Source organism: Peromyscus leucopus, chromosome 17 (assembly GCF_004664715.2).
Source record: "Peromyscus leucopus breed LL Stock chromosome 17, UCI_PerLeu_2.1, whole genome shotgun sequence".
NCBI classification, from domain to species: Eukaryota; Metazoa; Chordata; class Mammalia; order Rodentia; family Cricetidae; genus Peromyscus; species Peromyscus leucopus.
In genome coordinates, this window is record NC_051077.1 from 547,338 (window position 1) to 560,512 (window position 13,175).

Genomic DNA, 13,175 nt, shown 5'->3' on the forward strand with positions numbered 1-13,175 from the left:
GCCAGTTAGGAAGAAGCCTAAGCTATAGGCTGAGCTCTCCTAATTAATAATAAGCCTCCATGTCATTATTTGTAGGTTGGCAGTCCAAAGACAGTCCGACAAGGAAACTTGCTACAGCTCTCTGAGCCCAGAGCTCACTGTCGGCTCGTCTAGCCAGCCAGCTTGCCTCAGGCATCCCTTGTCTGTGTCTTCCATGAGCTGAGTATAGAGGGTGCCCTCCACACCTCTCCAGCTTTTGAGTGGGTCCTAGGGATTGGAGCTCGGGTCCTCACACTTGTGGGATAGTAGTGTTGACACTGAACTCTATCCTCAGTCCCGGGTTTCATCACTTTCAATTGACATAAAGAAACACACAGGCTTTTTTTTTTTTTTTTTTTTTTAATTTATAACTTGATAGCAGAAAAATCAGCAACAAATGCAAACAAATGTCTATTGAAATCACAGCAGGTGTTTTTTTATGATGCTAATTATTACCAGTAAGAATAGTTCTTGCTTTTTCAGGAAATCACCTCCTCCAGATGTGGAAGGAGGAACCTACTCCTAAGGTCTAGAAACAGCCATGCTTGGTGTCAGTAAAAGCTGTGTACCTTACAGGGAATATCTCCCCCTGCGTTTAAACCTGAGGCCATAAAGGAACTAAATCCCAAATGTAAATGTCACTGGACTGACACACAGGCAACTTTTCCTGAATTAGGAGGGACCAACTTTGTTCAGACCAAATCACAAACACTATTTCTACTTTAAGAGACATTTTTTTTTATTTCGTTTGTCTGTTTGTTTTGTTTTATACTTTAAGAAATAGAGACAGATACACTCCAATAACCACAGACTTTCCAATGGGGCATGGTAGCTCACGCTTACAACCTCAACTGCTTGGGAGGTTGGGGAAAGAAGATGGTGTGTTGGAGACCAGCCTGAGCTCCATAGCCTTTCCAAGCCAGCCAAATAGCAGGACAGGTCAGCAAGAGTGAGATTCCATCCCAGAACCCAACAAGAAGTAACAACAGAACAAACATGGTCTTTGTCTTGGGTCTCACCTGTTTTAGGTCACATCTTTAAGATTCACTTAAGCATACCTGATTTTATAGTGTAGTTTTCACATTTTGTTTCCTGATTTTCTTTTTTCCAGTGTCTTATTAGCAGCGAATAGAAATAAGATTTGCATCCGATCTTAAACACTAATCTTTAGCATTCGGACACCCAGGGCACGGCCCCTCTTTCAATTTCCATAAATGTCAGCACAGGCCTCTTTCACCTTTGGGTAAATAGTCAATAGAAAAACCAATTCTGAGATAAATGAGCAGCAATATGGCTTCACATCTGAATTATTTACAAAGATTATTTTTATCCTTGAAATGAAAGACTTAAGGTAAAATCCGGGGCACCAGTTACTCACTGGGAATAATTAGCTTTGTCCAAAGGAGTATACATCCATCAGAAGTCTGGGAGACGTGAGCAATCTAATGAGTTCGCCCTGTAGTGCTCTGTTAATAGAACGGCAGGAAGCCATTGGAAACTGAGCAAACGGACGCAGAGTACCAGGCCTCCCGAGGCCTGAGACCCCGTGGGCTTCCATCTAGGCTCAGGGTCACTGTTTTCCTAACCACGGGTGTTGCTGTAAGTTTCACTCATGAGAGAGAATACGGGCTGGAGAGGTGGCTCCACAGTTAAGTGTATTTGCTGCTTTTGTGGAGGACCTGATTTCAGTTCCCAGTACCCATGGGTCGGCCCACACTCTGTAACTCCAGTCCCAGGAGATCTGACACCCATTTCCTGTCTCCTTGGGCTCTTGCATGAGCATGGTACACATGAACTTATGCAAACACACATAGACACATAAAATTAAATAAATATTTTAAAAGAAAAATAAGCATGAACCTCATCTTCATATTACTGTCACAAGTTCTGTCTTAATTTCTAGTCCATTATTTCCTGGTTGTGGGCCAATCTGGGAGACTCTGCAGTCTGAGCAAGGGGGGGCAGAAACTATGCCACTATCTCAGTTTTGAACATGAAATCATCCAGCCTCTCTGAAAACATAGTGAAACCATGGCTTTTCTCCCCAGCTCTGTACTCTGGGCTGCACAATTCTTTAATAAGGATCATTGGTTCTGTCGAGGGATCTTCCTGTTGCAGACCTTGTGAGAAAGGGACTTTACTGGAGGAAAAGCAGCCTCAGGAGCTGGTTAGTGGCTTTGCACCTTGGCTGTCTCAATATCTACGTGGTGTATCAGGGCCTTGTAGAGACAGAGGTCTCTGAGCGCACATGGCTTCATGTCCTCCTTATAGGAGCTCCCCTTGGGAACAGAGCACAGTATTTAATGTTGCTGTGGATGAACCTGGGTGGAGTCAGGTGGTGTGACCTCACAGGAGGGTGCTGGTCACAAAAGCTGTCTCCTGGTGGCTCTACTCATACTGCTTGTTGTGAAATAAGCCTCTTGGATCTGATGGATCTGATTTCTGTGACTCTCTATGCACTGTGACATGTGACCCTCTTATGACTAAATTAGAAGAACTGTCGAAGTCTTTGGATCTCTGGAATGTTGAATCTGAAAATCACAGAACAGTTTTCAGGTATCTTACCGGATCTTCTACCAAAGAATTTGGCTTATGAAGGCATTCAAACCAAGAGCCGTACTACACCCATGTGGCTGAAGTCTCCGTGTTCTTTGCCAGCAGAAGGTCTCTCAGTGCCCTCTCACTCCAGGACCCCACCCACTGGCTATTCAGACTCATCCGGGTGGGGCGTGACTGAGTGCACAGTGAGCTGGGGCTGGAAGGCCACCCACATCCCTGGGGCTTCCCAGCAGCACATTTTAAGTAAGTGCCCAGGGCCTTCCCTTGTGTGAAAGAGTCTCATCTGAGTCTGTGAGCCATGAGAAGCGTCCCGGAATAAGAATGCTTTCAATGTGACAAGGTGAGCCCGGCATTGCTTGACATTTTAGACTTCTGCCGCCTGCCATAGAGAAGACGGAAATGGATGAAGACAAGATTCCTTGTCTTTTTCTTAAAAATGAACCCACGAGTGAAATTTATCATGACAGGATACCTCCCTTCTCTTGAACCCAGTTCTGGCATTCATGGTCACTCCACTGATACTCTAAGTCCATGCTCTGGATGCTGAATGTGATTAGCAATTGCTTGCTAGTCTTGGACTCTAAAGGATGCCATGGTCTGGTTAAGCCGTAATGGATGCCCATTGAACTGATCAACATTTCTCCTAGATCTTTAACATCCCACAAGTAGTTTATAGTAGTGCTAGCTACACATACTCACAGCGCTACATAAAATCTCTATCCATGTGGCTCATTTTGCAGCTATGAACTAAACAAATTTACAGATCAAGTAGCATAAAAGCCTACAGAGAACTTAAGATTCGTGACACTCAGGTAGAGAATGTGTCTAGCCCAGTGACTGCTGAAACCAGGACCGTGGAGGGGTTGACAGAAACATGCACAGTTTCTATCAGCTTGGTCATTCCTGCCATGGCACATGACCTCCACAGCTGCTTTCTATGTGTGGTCCAGGGCAGCCTTCGAGCCGACCTGCCTCTCAGCTGTCACTGAGGTTTGCCCGGAGGAGAAACCGAATGCATTGACTCCTTCCCGCTATCTCCTCGGCAAGACCGTATAGATTACTTGTATTGATTTTCTTTTACATGAAGTAGGAAGATGACAAAAATCCACAGAAGAGCGTGTTCAAACAACCCAAAGCATGATTGCATTCCTTAAAAAGAAAAATCACGAACGTATGCAAACATTTTACCGTGAGGACTCCTGAGCATGCAACCACTGTTCCAGAACCACCATGTTTAAGAGTTGTTCGAGGGGGCTAGAGAGAAAGCTCAGCTTGACTGGTCCGAGCCCTTGCTGCTCCTGTGTAGGACCCAGGTTCAGTTCCCAACATTCACTTGGTAGCTCACAACTGCCTGTAACTCCAGTTCCATGGCATTCTGACCAAGGCAGGCAGCAGGCATGCAGGTGGTACACAGACATACATGTAGACAAAACCCTCAAACACGTAAAAGAATAGTCAAATATTTTAAAAGAGTTGCTTCAGTTGCTCGTAAAAACATGCTTATAGTATTTTAAAATTAAAACAGGAAAACGACTCTCACCCATTCACTCCGCCTGTTCCAGCTTTCCTTGGGTGAAAGTCACATTTGAGACTGTCATGAACGACCTCACCTAACTCATACTTACATTGTGACTCCAGCACGGCTCCATATCTGGAGAGTTCCTCTTCCATAGCCAAGGAAGAGCTCTGGTCCATTTCCTAGGGCCGTTTGCTGGGAGAAGTCCTTTCCGTGGATGTTATTTGATTTGGGCATCAAGATTCTTTCGGGAATTCTAAGGAACTTTCATCAAGTCAAAGGAGCTAGCAATGCCAAGACTCAACAGCCGCTCTGTGCTCCTGCCCTGTTTTCACAAGTCACCTGTGCATGCTGCTCACCCATCCCTCACCAGTTCTTACTGCTTGAATGATGGTGAGCTTTACTGCGACCAAGCTCTAGGGCCAGAGGCAACATCCAGCCCGGTCTCTACTCTCCAGAGGGCGGTTCTTCAGGCCATGCTGCCACTCAATACCAACTCTACATCCACCATGGCTTCATGATACCTATAAAGAGTGGAGTCCAAGCCGGGCGGTGGTGGCACACGCCTTTAATCCCAGCACTCGGGAGGCAGAGGCAGGCGGATCTCTGTGAGTTCGAGGCCAGCCTGGGCTACCAAGTGAGTTCCAGGAAAGGCTCAAAGCTACACAGAGAAACCCTGCCTCGAAAAAAAAAAAAAAAAAAAAAAAAAAAAAAAAAAAAAAAAAAAAAGAGTGGAGTCCAGGATCACTGCGAAAACATATGTACACAGACTTAGAATCCCCCCACTTTCCAGGAAAACCCCTTTGTGTTAGTTCCCTTTCCTAGTTGCCCAGCTGACCATCCCCCTAAAAACCCAGACTCTCTGCAAACCTTCTACCAAGGTACCTTTTAACCAAGTCGCATGGTTGAAAACTGAGTTCTAGTGAACAGATCTCCCTTGCTGAGCTGTCCTGCCTGTGTTGTGGGTATCATGGTAAGGCATCCATCGCATTTCCTTAAATCAGGGCATGTGTTATGTTTATAGAGCCCAGGACTGTCCCAAGCAAGCGCTCCAAAGGTTTAAAAAAGAAGGGGTGCCTTTTATGCCTTGGTGTAAGGGTTGCCTCTTGCCTGCAAATGCTAATGGCAATTCTGTGCAACCTTACAGAGGGGAAGAAGAGGAAGGGGGACTTCTGTCTTATAAATGGGTGAGTTACACTTCATGTGAAGCCCGCTGACCCTGCCCAGGTGTGGCAGCACCCTGACCTCCTGTGGTTTGGTTTGGTTTGGTTTTTTTCCTCTCTTTAAAAAGAAATGATTTGCTTTCAGAAGCAAAACGACGCTTTTGTTACCAAAATCAGCTTTCCCCTTTAATGGTAACATTCAGTTTATCTGGGAAATATCAAATGGCAGTTAAAGACTCGATGTGTGTTTTTTGTTACCAATAGAATGTAAGATTGCAAAAATGAACAGACACTGGTATGGGTATTTCTATGACACTGGGTGGTACTTAAAATGCTTCTTGTTTATGCTCTCCTGGACAGAACAGCCCCGGCTTGTTATTCTGAGATACCAAAGCCCTTTTATCACCTATGAGACCATGATACGTGGGTTTTGCAATCTAATAAATTTAATAGATCTAAATGAAGCAGATTAAATCTTATTAGCCCCAGAGTGATTTCCTTTGGGGGCAAGCCTCTGAAGACCATAGTCTTGAAATCCCTCTGTGTCAAAGGGCTTTCAGAATGCCTAACTGCCGTTTAGACATACCTGTGACCAAGCTTATTTTTTAATGAAGAACGATAAATGCTGGCACTCTGGAATCCCTTTTATGCGGTTCTGCCAGCTCTCCTTTTATGCCTAATAAATTTCCCTCAATTGCTACTAATCTCCAAAATAGAATCTAAGGAATGTTCTGTGGTATTCTCCCAAGAAAGGCTTTATTCTGAGCTCCAGCTGATTATCGAAAGTACCAGTCAGATTTTCACTTATTGGGGAACCACTGAAAGCCTGTTGACTTCAAGATAATGTTCCTCTGGACTCTCCTCAGCATTCAAACCATTGACACCCTCATTAAGGAAGGTCTTGCTAATGGTTTGTGTGCAAGAGCTTCACATTTCATAATGTACTTGGGAATTTGAGTATTTTTAGTAAATGCAGCAAAGCTTTCAAAAGAGAGAACCCCTCCCCTCTCAAAAAAGCAAAGACTGGGGATATTGCTCAGTCAGTGAGTGCTTACTGTACAGACATAAGGGACTGAGTTCAGCACCAGAACCCATGTTAAAAACAAACAAACAAATGAAAACTGCTATAAACGGCACCTTCTTGTAATCCCAGCAATGGGAAGACAGATACAAGTGAATCTGTGGGGTTGCCTAGCCTCCTTAGCAAGCTCCTGACCAATGAGAGACTGCCTTAAAAAACAAAGGAGATGGTGTCTGAGAAGCAATGTCCAAGGTTGCTCTATAACCTATCCACAACACAAACGCATGCACGCACGCACATGCGCGCGCGCGCGCATACACACACACACACACACACACACACACACACACACACACACTCATATTCTTGTCTACACACAAGTATGCACACATGAACACACACATCGGAACTCACAGGATAAGACACCATGACTCAAGCTGGAGATTTGGGGCATTTTCTGTCAACTTCCCTCCAAACATGTCTCATTGGTATCGGCAGCTACCTAGAGTCACCGGGAGACCGGCACCTGTGTGCTTTGGTGTGTGGTGCCGACTTCAAAGCTGTTCCTTTTGGAGGTCTAGTGGAGGTTTCACATCTGGCCACTTTTTGGTTGTCATGGGAAATGCTGAAAGGAGCTCAGACTGTAGTGGAAATATAGACGGGTGTTTGTGCCTGGCACAGAGAGAAAGAGGCACAGCCACTGGGGAGCCCGATGCCATCTGCTGAGTGGAGACGATGGTCCTTTTGTTGGGGTTTTGAATTTGACGCTTTGTTGGGAACATGTCTCCGTTACCACCTTGCCTTACCTGGCTTTCTCATAGATAAACTGAGCATTTGTTACTTGCTTTCTTTTGTTGTAGTTCCTAGCTTCAACACTGTTTCCGGTCTTTTACGGTAGTTCTCAACCTGTGGTCATGACCCCTCTAAGGATCCCATATCAGATATCCTGCATATCAGATATTTGCATTACGATTCCTAACAGTAGCAAAATTACAGCTACGAAGTATCAAGGAGATAATTTTATGGTTGGGGGTCAGCACAGCATGAAGAACTGTATTAAAGGGTCGCAGCATTGGGAAGGCTGAGAACCACTGCTTTCCTGGTTTGACTGGAGGGTGAGATATGCATGCTTGACTCATTACACTCTAGCGTATTTTATTGCTTCTATCGCTTTCCTGACATTTCCAGAACTAAGGCTTTAACCTTTCCTCCATCCCTCGGGCTTGTGCAGTTACTGTTGGCAGACCCGTGTGTTTTGTGTGTGACTTGCAGTCTAGGAGACAGTCCAAGTGCCTAATTGATGTTTACCTGTAGGTTTGCTAATTACAGTGTTCCTGAGCCTTCAATTTTACTTTTTTCCCATCTGAGATCACTTTCTTCCTATAGAAAGAAAAACCTTCCTTTTGTGTTTCTGTTAACACAAGATCTCTGAGGACATTTTTGTTTGTGTGACGTCTTTATTTCACTCTGAGTTCTGAAGGCTGTCTCTCCGCTAGGTTGACTCTCAATAACACTATCCATGTCTCCTTGGGCTTCCTGGATTTCTGTTAGGGAGGAAGTGTCTGCTCTCATTGTAGTACCTCTGAATATGAGTGTGTTTTTTTCCTTTAGTTTTTTAAATCTTACTTTTATTTATTCTTTGAAATTTTCATACACACACATATACAGTGTATCTGAATCATATCTGCTTCTCAATCTCCTCCTTCCACTCCCCTGAGAATCCAGAATCCCCCATCACATCTCCCTCCAACTATGTGTCCTTCTCTTACACGTTTTCTTCATTCATTTATGTGTTTCTTTGTTTGTCTGTCTTAACCCATTTAGTCCAGTTAGAGCTGCCTGAATGGGCTTGAGATCATCCACTGGGGATGATGGGGAAACGTAGCAGTGGCCATACTCCTAAAGAAAAGTGACTGTCCTTCCTCGATGCTACGTGCTGAATGTGAGCGAAGGAGCTCGCGTGAGGATGCTGTACGTGTGCAGAGCACAGGAGAATGGCCCCAGTGGACTCCCACACTAGTGGAGGGGAACTGAGCAATAAAATGCACCCATGAAGAGTCACGTTGGTGTCTCACACTTAGCAAAAGGAGATGAATCTAGGATAGGAGACCCTTACTCCCCCTTCACTGAGAGTCTGGACAGCATTGCTAAGTGACAAGCTGGACAAAGCCACACCTTAGAACACAGGCTCTGAAGCCACCTTTTCCGAGTGACGTGTCTTGGTGTCCTCATCCACATAGCACCAACTCTTTAGAACTCATAGGAGGAGCCTGGTTCACAGAAAGTTGCCTGCACAAGTTAGCCCTCCATAACATTTATTAGCTGAATAAACTCTGTTCATTCCCCCAAAGTCCCACTTTCTTGGTTCATTCCATGGTGGGTAGAAGCAGTCTGCCTTCCACGACATCATCTGTAGAATTATGCTCAATACAGGTCATCCTGGAGACCTACAAAAGTACTAAGGGTTCCTCCTGCTTTGGAGACCTTTTCTTCAGATGTGTTGAGGGTGTGGTAGGGATGAGACAGTCCAAGGGGTCCAGGAACCCAGAGGTGTCCACACTGAGGTGCTACAGCCACCTTGATGATCATTTCCTATGTGAGATCTGCTCATTTAGGAAATCCCTTTTGCTGATAAGGACTCTGAATACGGATCTGACTTTCATGACCATTTTGCATGGGTGCACAGCCCCCTCGGGTGTGGGTTCAGGGTTGGATAAGGACCGCCGGCAAGGCCGGTCTTTCTAGGCAACGTTCTGCGTGTCAGAGTCACATTGCATGTCCTACTGGATTCTGCTCTCCGGTTTAACCAGAAGTCGTGATAAGATGGAAGTGGTGCACAGCCTTTGGGGGCCTGGGATGGGGTGAACCATCTCCGAGTTTTCTCCCAGCTTTCCCCAGCACTCCCCCTCCAGCTTCTAGTATCTCATTCTTTTTAAGAATTTTTTTTTTCATGTTAGACTAGCCAGTGCATGGTGCCCGTAATGATCTGCCTAATAGGTCTCCAGCCACTGGCAGAAAAGAGATGCCCCTAGGAAGACTCCCTTTCTTCCCACTGTGCCCTGGCTGAAGCTGGGGCAGCTTTCAGGAACGATTGTAAACCACATGGGAGCAGCTAATGCCGTTGCCTATCAGGAGCTGTTCTCCACGGGGGTGGGGGGTGGGGGGGTGGGGGTGGGGGGCTGTGCCTGTGTTAGAGGGCTCGGCTTCTGAGAGAGCGCCCAGGACCTAGACAGAAGTCTCTGCTTCATTGTCCAAACACAGAGACTGTGGCTGGAGACCGCGGCAGGTGGCAAGTGTGTTCTCAGCCACAGCTAGCCTCCCTCCAGCAAGCGGCGTGTGGGTGCCTCGCTCTTATTACATCCATGTTTGGGAACGGTTTCAACATCAGCATGGCCCAGCTCTAGCAGCTGTTCTGAGTAGGGGGGGGGTCTGTCCTTGGGCTAAAGTATATGGTTGAGGTGGGGCATGTCACCCTGGTAGTCCCGTGTGCCCGTCCATTGTGCGTGCAGATGGGCGAGGGGCTCCTGCAGCTTGAATAGCCTTTTTTTTTCTAGAAGCAAATTCAAAGAAGAATTCATGAGGAAATACAAGCTGGCACAGGAGTGTTGGGGAACTCAGGGAATGCAGGGCAAGTTGCTGCTGCTGCTGCTGCTGCTGCTGCTGCTGCTGCTGCTGCTGCTTGTACCGTTGGGAGGTGCAGTACACGAGAACTGTTCTGTAGTCCTCCTGATGACTATTTCTGCCCCCCTGGGTCCACACTACTTCTGGTGGTCTTGCCGCTGGAGGTTTGGAAGCCACTGACTCTTTGTGCCCCAGCCTCGCCCTTCACCCCCTGGCACTGCTATCATAGATCCCGCCCCCTCCTCAGCTCAGTCACCACATCTGCAGCGACCTTGCTTCTTCTCTTCTGCTGCAGGTCATCCATCAGCTGAGGCTCTCTGAGAATGAGAGTGTGGCTCTGCAGGAGCTGCTGGACTGGAGGAGGAAGCTCTGCGAGGCCAGAGAAGGCTGGCAGGATGCCCTGCAGCCCCCGGAGCCCCGGGCACCACCACCACCACCCTGCAAGAAGCCCACGCTCCTAAAGAAGCCCGAGGGGGGCTCCTGCACCAGGCTGCCTTCCCAACTCTGGGACAGCAGCATCTGACAACCTAGCCTGTGGCCACATGACTGAGCCATCTAGTGACTGCAGGAACAGGGCAAGAGGCTGCCCTCTGATGCCTGAGGCCTCCTCTCCAGGCATCTCCACAAAAGCACAGGACACTCATGATAACTACCCAAGACCTCCTGTGTGTATGTGTGTGCGTGCCGGTGCGTGCCTGTGTGCGCGTGTGTGCGTGCGTGCGTGCGTGCGTGTGTGTGTGTGTGTGTGTGTGTGTGTGTGTGTTGGTTCCTTCTCCATTTCTTGGTAGCACACTGAATTTTAGGGCCACACTGCTCCCAGATAGCTAGAGCTGAGGAGGCATGCAGACGAGGCAGGAGGGCAGAGCAGTGAGAAGAGGTCCTCCAGGCAGCTGTGTCTAGGACACTCCACACGAGCCGCTACCCCACCAGCGGCTTTCACACGGTGCAGCACCTAGGATGTATGTATGATTCATTTCTTTGTAGATGTTTGTGTGTCGTTAGAATCACAAACCCGACGATTGTTTTACATGTTTATTACTGTGTTTTATAACTTTATGCACCCCGTGTGTTCCCTTTCTTCAAAATGCAGATTTTAAAACATTTCTAGGGATTTTTTTTTCTTTTTTAATTCCGCATACTTATTTTTAACCCAAAGCCCCTCAAGGCCTGGGGACTGTGTGTGTTGCCTTGGCTTTAGAGGACCCTTGCGGGAATGCAGGTTGAGAACTAGAGTTTCTATTTCATGTTCTTCTGCCCTTTCCCGCACCCAGCGTTTGTTTCCCTTGGATACACGTGGCTTTGGCGTTCGTCGGTCGGTTAAGCCTCATCCCCACCCAACTCCTCAGCTCCACATAGATGACGGGATGTTTGTGGTTCAATTCATATGGCTCCAGGTTCCTAGCTAGGGACACAAGACTTTCAGCAGTAACGTTAAGCAGGCTGAACCTCATTGGATGGAGCAGCGTCCTGCCCTGCCTGGGAACACTGCATGATCCCCTCACTGTGCGCCCCACCCGCTGCGTGCGTGCGTGCGTGCCTGCGTGCTTGCGTGTGATGGCCTCCCTTCTCCATGTCTTTCTGCCCACTGTCAGTGAGTCCCGAGCAGCAGTGGCTCCACCAGCCACCTGCCACTGTCTCCCGCCACTTGGACCACTTTATTCATTTCAGCCGTTACAGAGCTACTGTGCCAATAAAAGGGTGCAACCGTGTTCTGTTGTTTCTGTCATTCGTGGTCAGTGCCGTCTTCTGGGAATTCCTGTCTTTTGGTCAGCTGTGTAGGAGCGATGGAGCACCTTTATCCAAACTTCTTTAAAAAAAAAAAAAAAAAGGAGTGAGTCACAGGAGGCAACCCAGAACTGACCACCCTGAGACCTGTCGGGGGCTCTGGATACAGCTGGCCTGCAATAAAGGGGGCCGTTGAGATGGGAGCTCGGGATTGGTGGCTTGGCACTTGAACGCTCCAGGAGAGATGACACATTGCATCTAAGAATTAGCTCACCTGGGGACCACAGCCCCTCCAGGACATCAGAACAGGCAGAATGAAATATCGTGACTCATCCCCATTGCCCTCCAAAAGTCAAGGAGGTGCTCAGTTTGCCCCTGGCCGGATCTAGCTAGCCCCTTATCATTTCTTTACTTCTGTCTCTCTGAATCCAGCCCACAGGCTAGGGATGAGCTTGCTCCTTACTGACTAGACTTCTTTGGCCTCCACCAGCCCTGGCATATTGTAAACTCTCAATGGTCTGGGTCAAATCGGAAGCTTGAATCGCTCCCCATGCAGAGCAGACCATGAACTATCAGCACTGCTCCTGTGTGCAGCGCTCAGACTGTGTGGATGCGGTATCTATTACTAAAATGAGCTGTCTGGTTTGGGCTGTCCAGAAAGCTACCCTAAGGAAATGGACTAGAAAACACCTATTCTCAGAGCTCTTGGTGTTTACCAGAAAGGCCAAATTCTGGACTCCCTTGAGCGCTGATGTCTGGTGAGGGGCAGTGCCTGGCTTGCAGACTGCTGTCTTCCCATCATATGTTCACGTGGTAGAGAAGAGGGAGCGAGGGAACAAGGCTGTCACAGGGTCACTGTTCTCAGGACCTTGTCACCCCTCAAAGGTCCACTTCCTCCTGCTGTCACACTAAGGTCTCAGCTGCAGTCTGTCAACTTGGAGAACACTCAGAGGCTCAGTGGCACTGACGGACACCCAGAAGGTCACTCTTACATTAATACCAAAATCACAGGTATGAGTTTTAAAGACGTCCCTCCAAATATCGCCTTTTGTCTCTATCGTTCCAGCACGGCACTATGACGTGACTTCCCGACATTGTCAACTTCTTACTTTTAAATAGAGCTGTAAAACCTTCAGTGTAGGTGACTTTTTCCAGACACACAACTGTGTGAGATTATGTCACAAGGCCATTGTAGGGAGACCTTACATGAAGATGGGTCCATGAGCCTAGAGACCTGAACAACCTGAAGAACTCAACCACTGCAGTACTGTGGGTATCACAAAGAATGAACTATTCGGTCTCTCCAGAGGCTACTGGTTGACCTTCAGAGGCCAGAAGCCAACCCTTTGTAGACTGTAATTGCCAACTCCTCCATCAGCGTGTGAGGCCATCTGTGCTTGGCTGTCTGTTTCCTGACTATGGAGAGAAATGGCCTGTGCATTCATTGCTGTGTGTGTAATTGAGACTATGGAACTCACACGGTAGGGGGATGGCACAGTCACCAGCACCAGCACCATAATATCCATAATTACTAGCCGTAATAACTGAGATC

At 47.4% G+C, this 13,175-nt stretch overlaps 1 protein-coding gene across 2 annotated transcripts in view; it reads left to right on the plus strand.

Annotated features, from left to right (window-relative positions):
* Myo16 (myosin XVI) overlaps nucleotides 1–11,607 on the plus strand; it is a 485,099-nt gene extending 473,492 nt beyond the window's left edge. For both annotated transcript variants that reach the window (XM_028872308.2, XM_028872305.2), the window contains exon 35: nucleotides 10,194–11,607. In XM_028872308.2, the coding sequence (XP_028728141.1) occupies nucleotides 10,194–10,421 (228 nt within the window). In that variant the 3' untranslated portion in view covers nucleotides 10,422–11,607. The remainder of the gene's footprint in view (nucleotides 1–10,193) is intronic.
* Nucleotides 11,608–13,175: the final 1,568 nt, after the last annotated feature.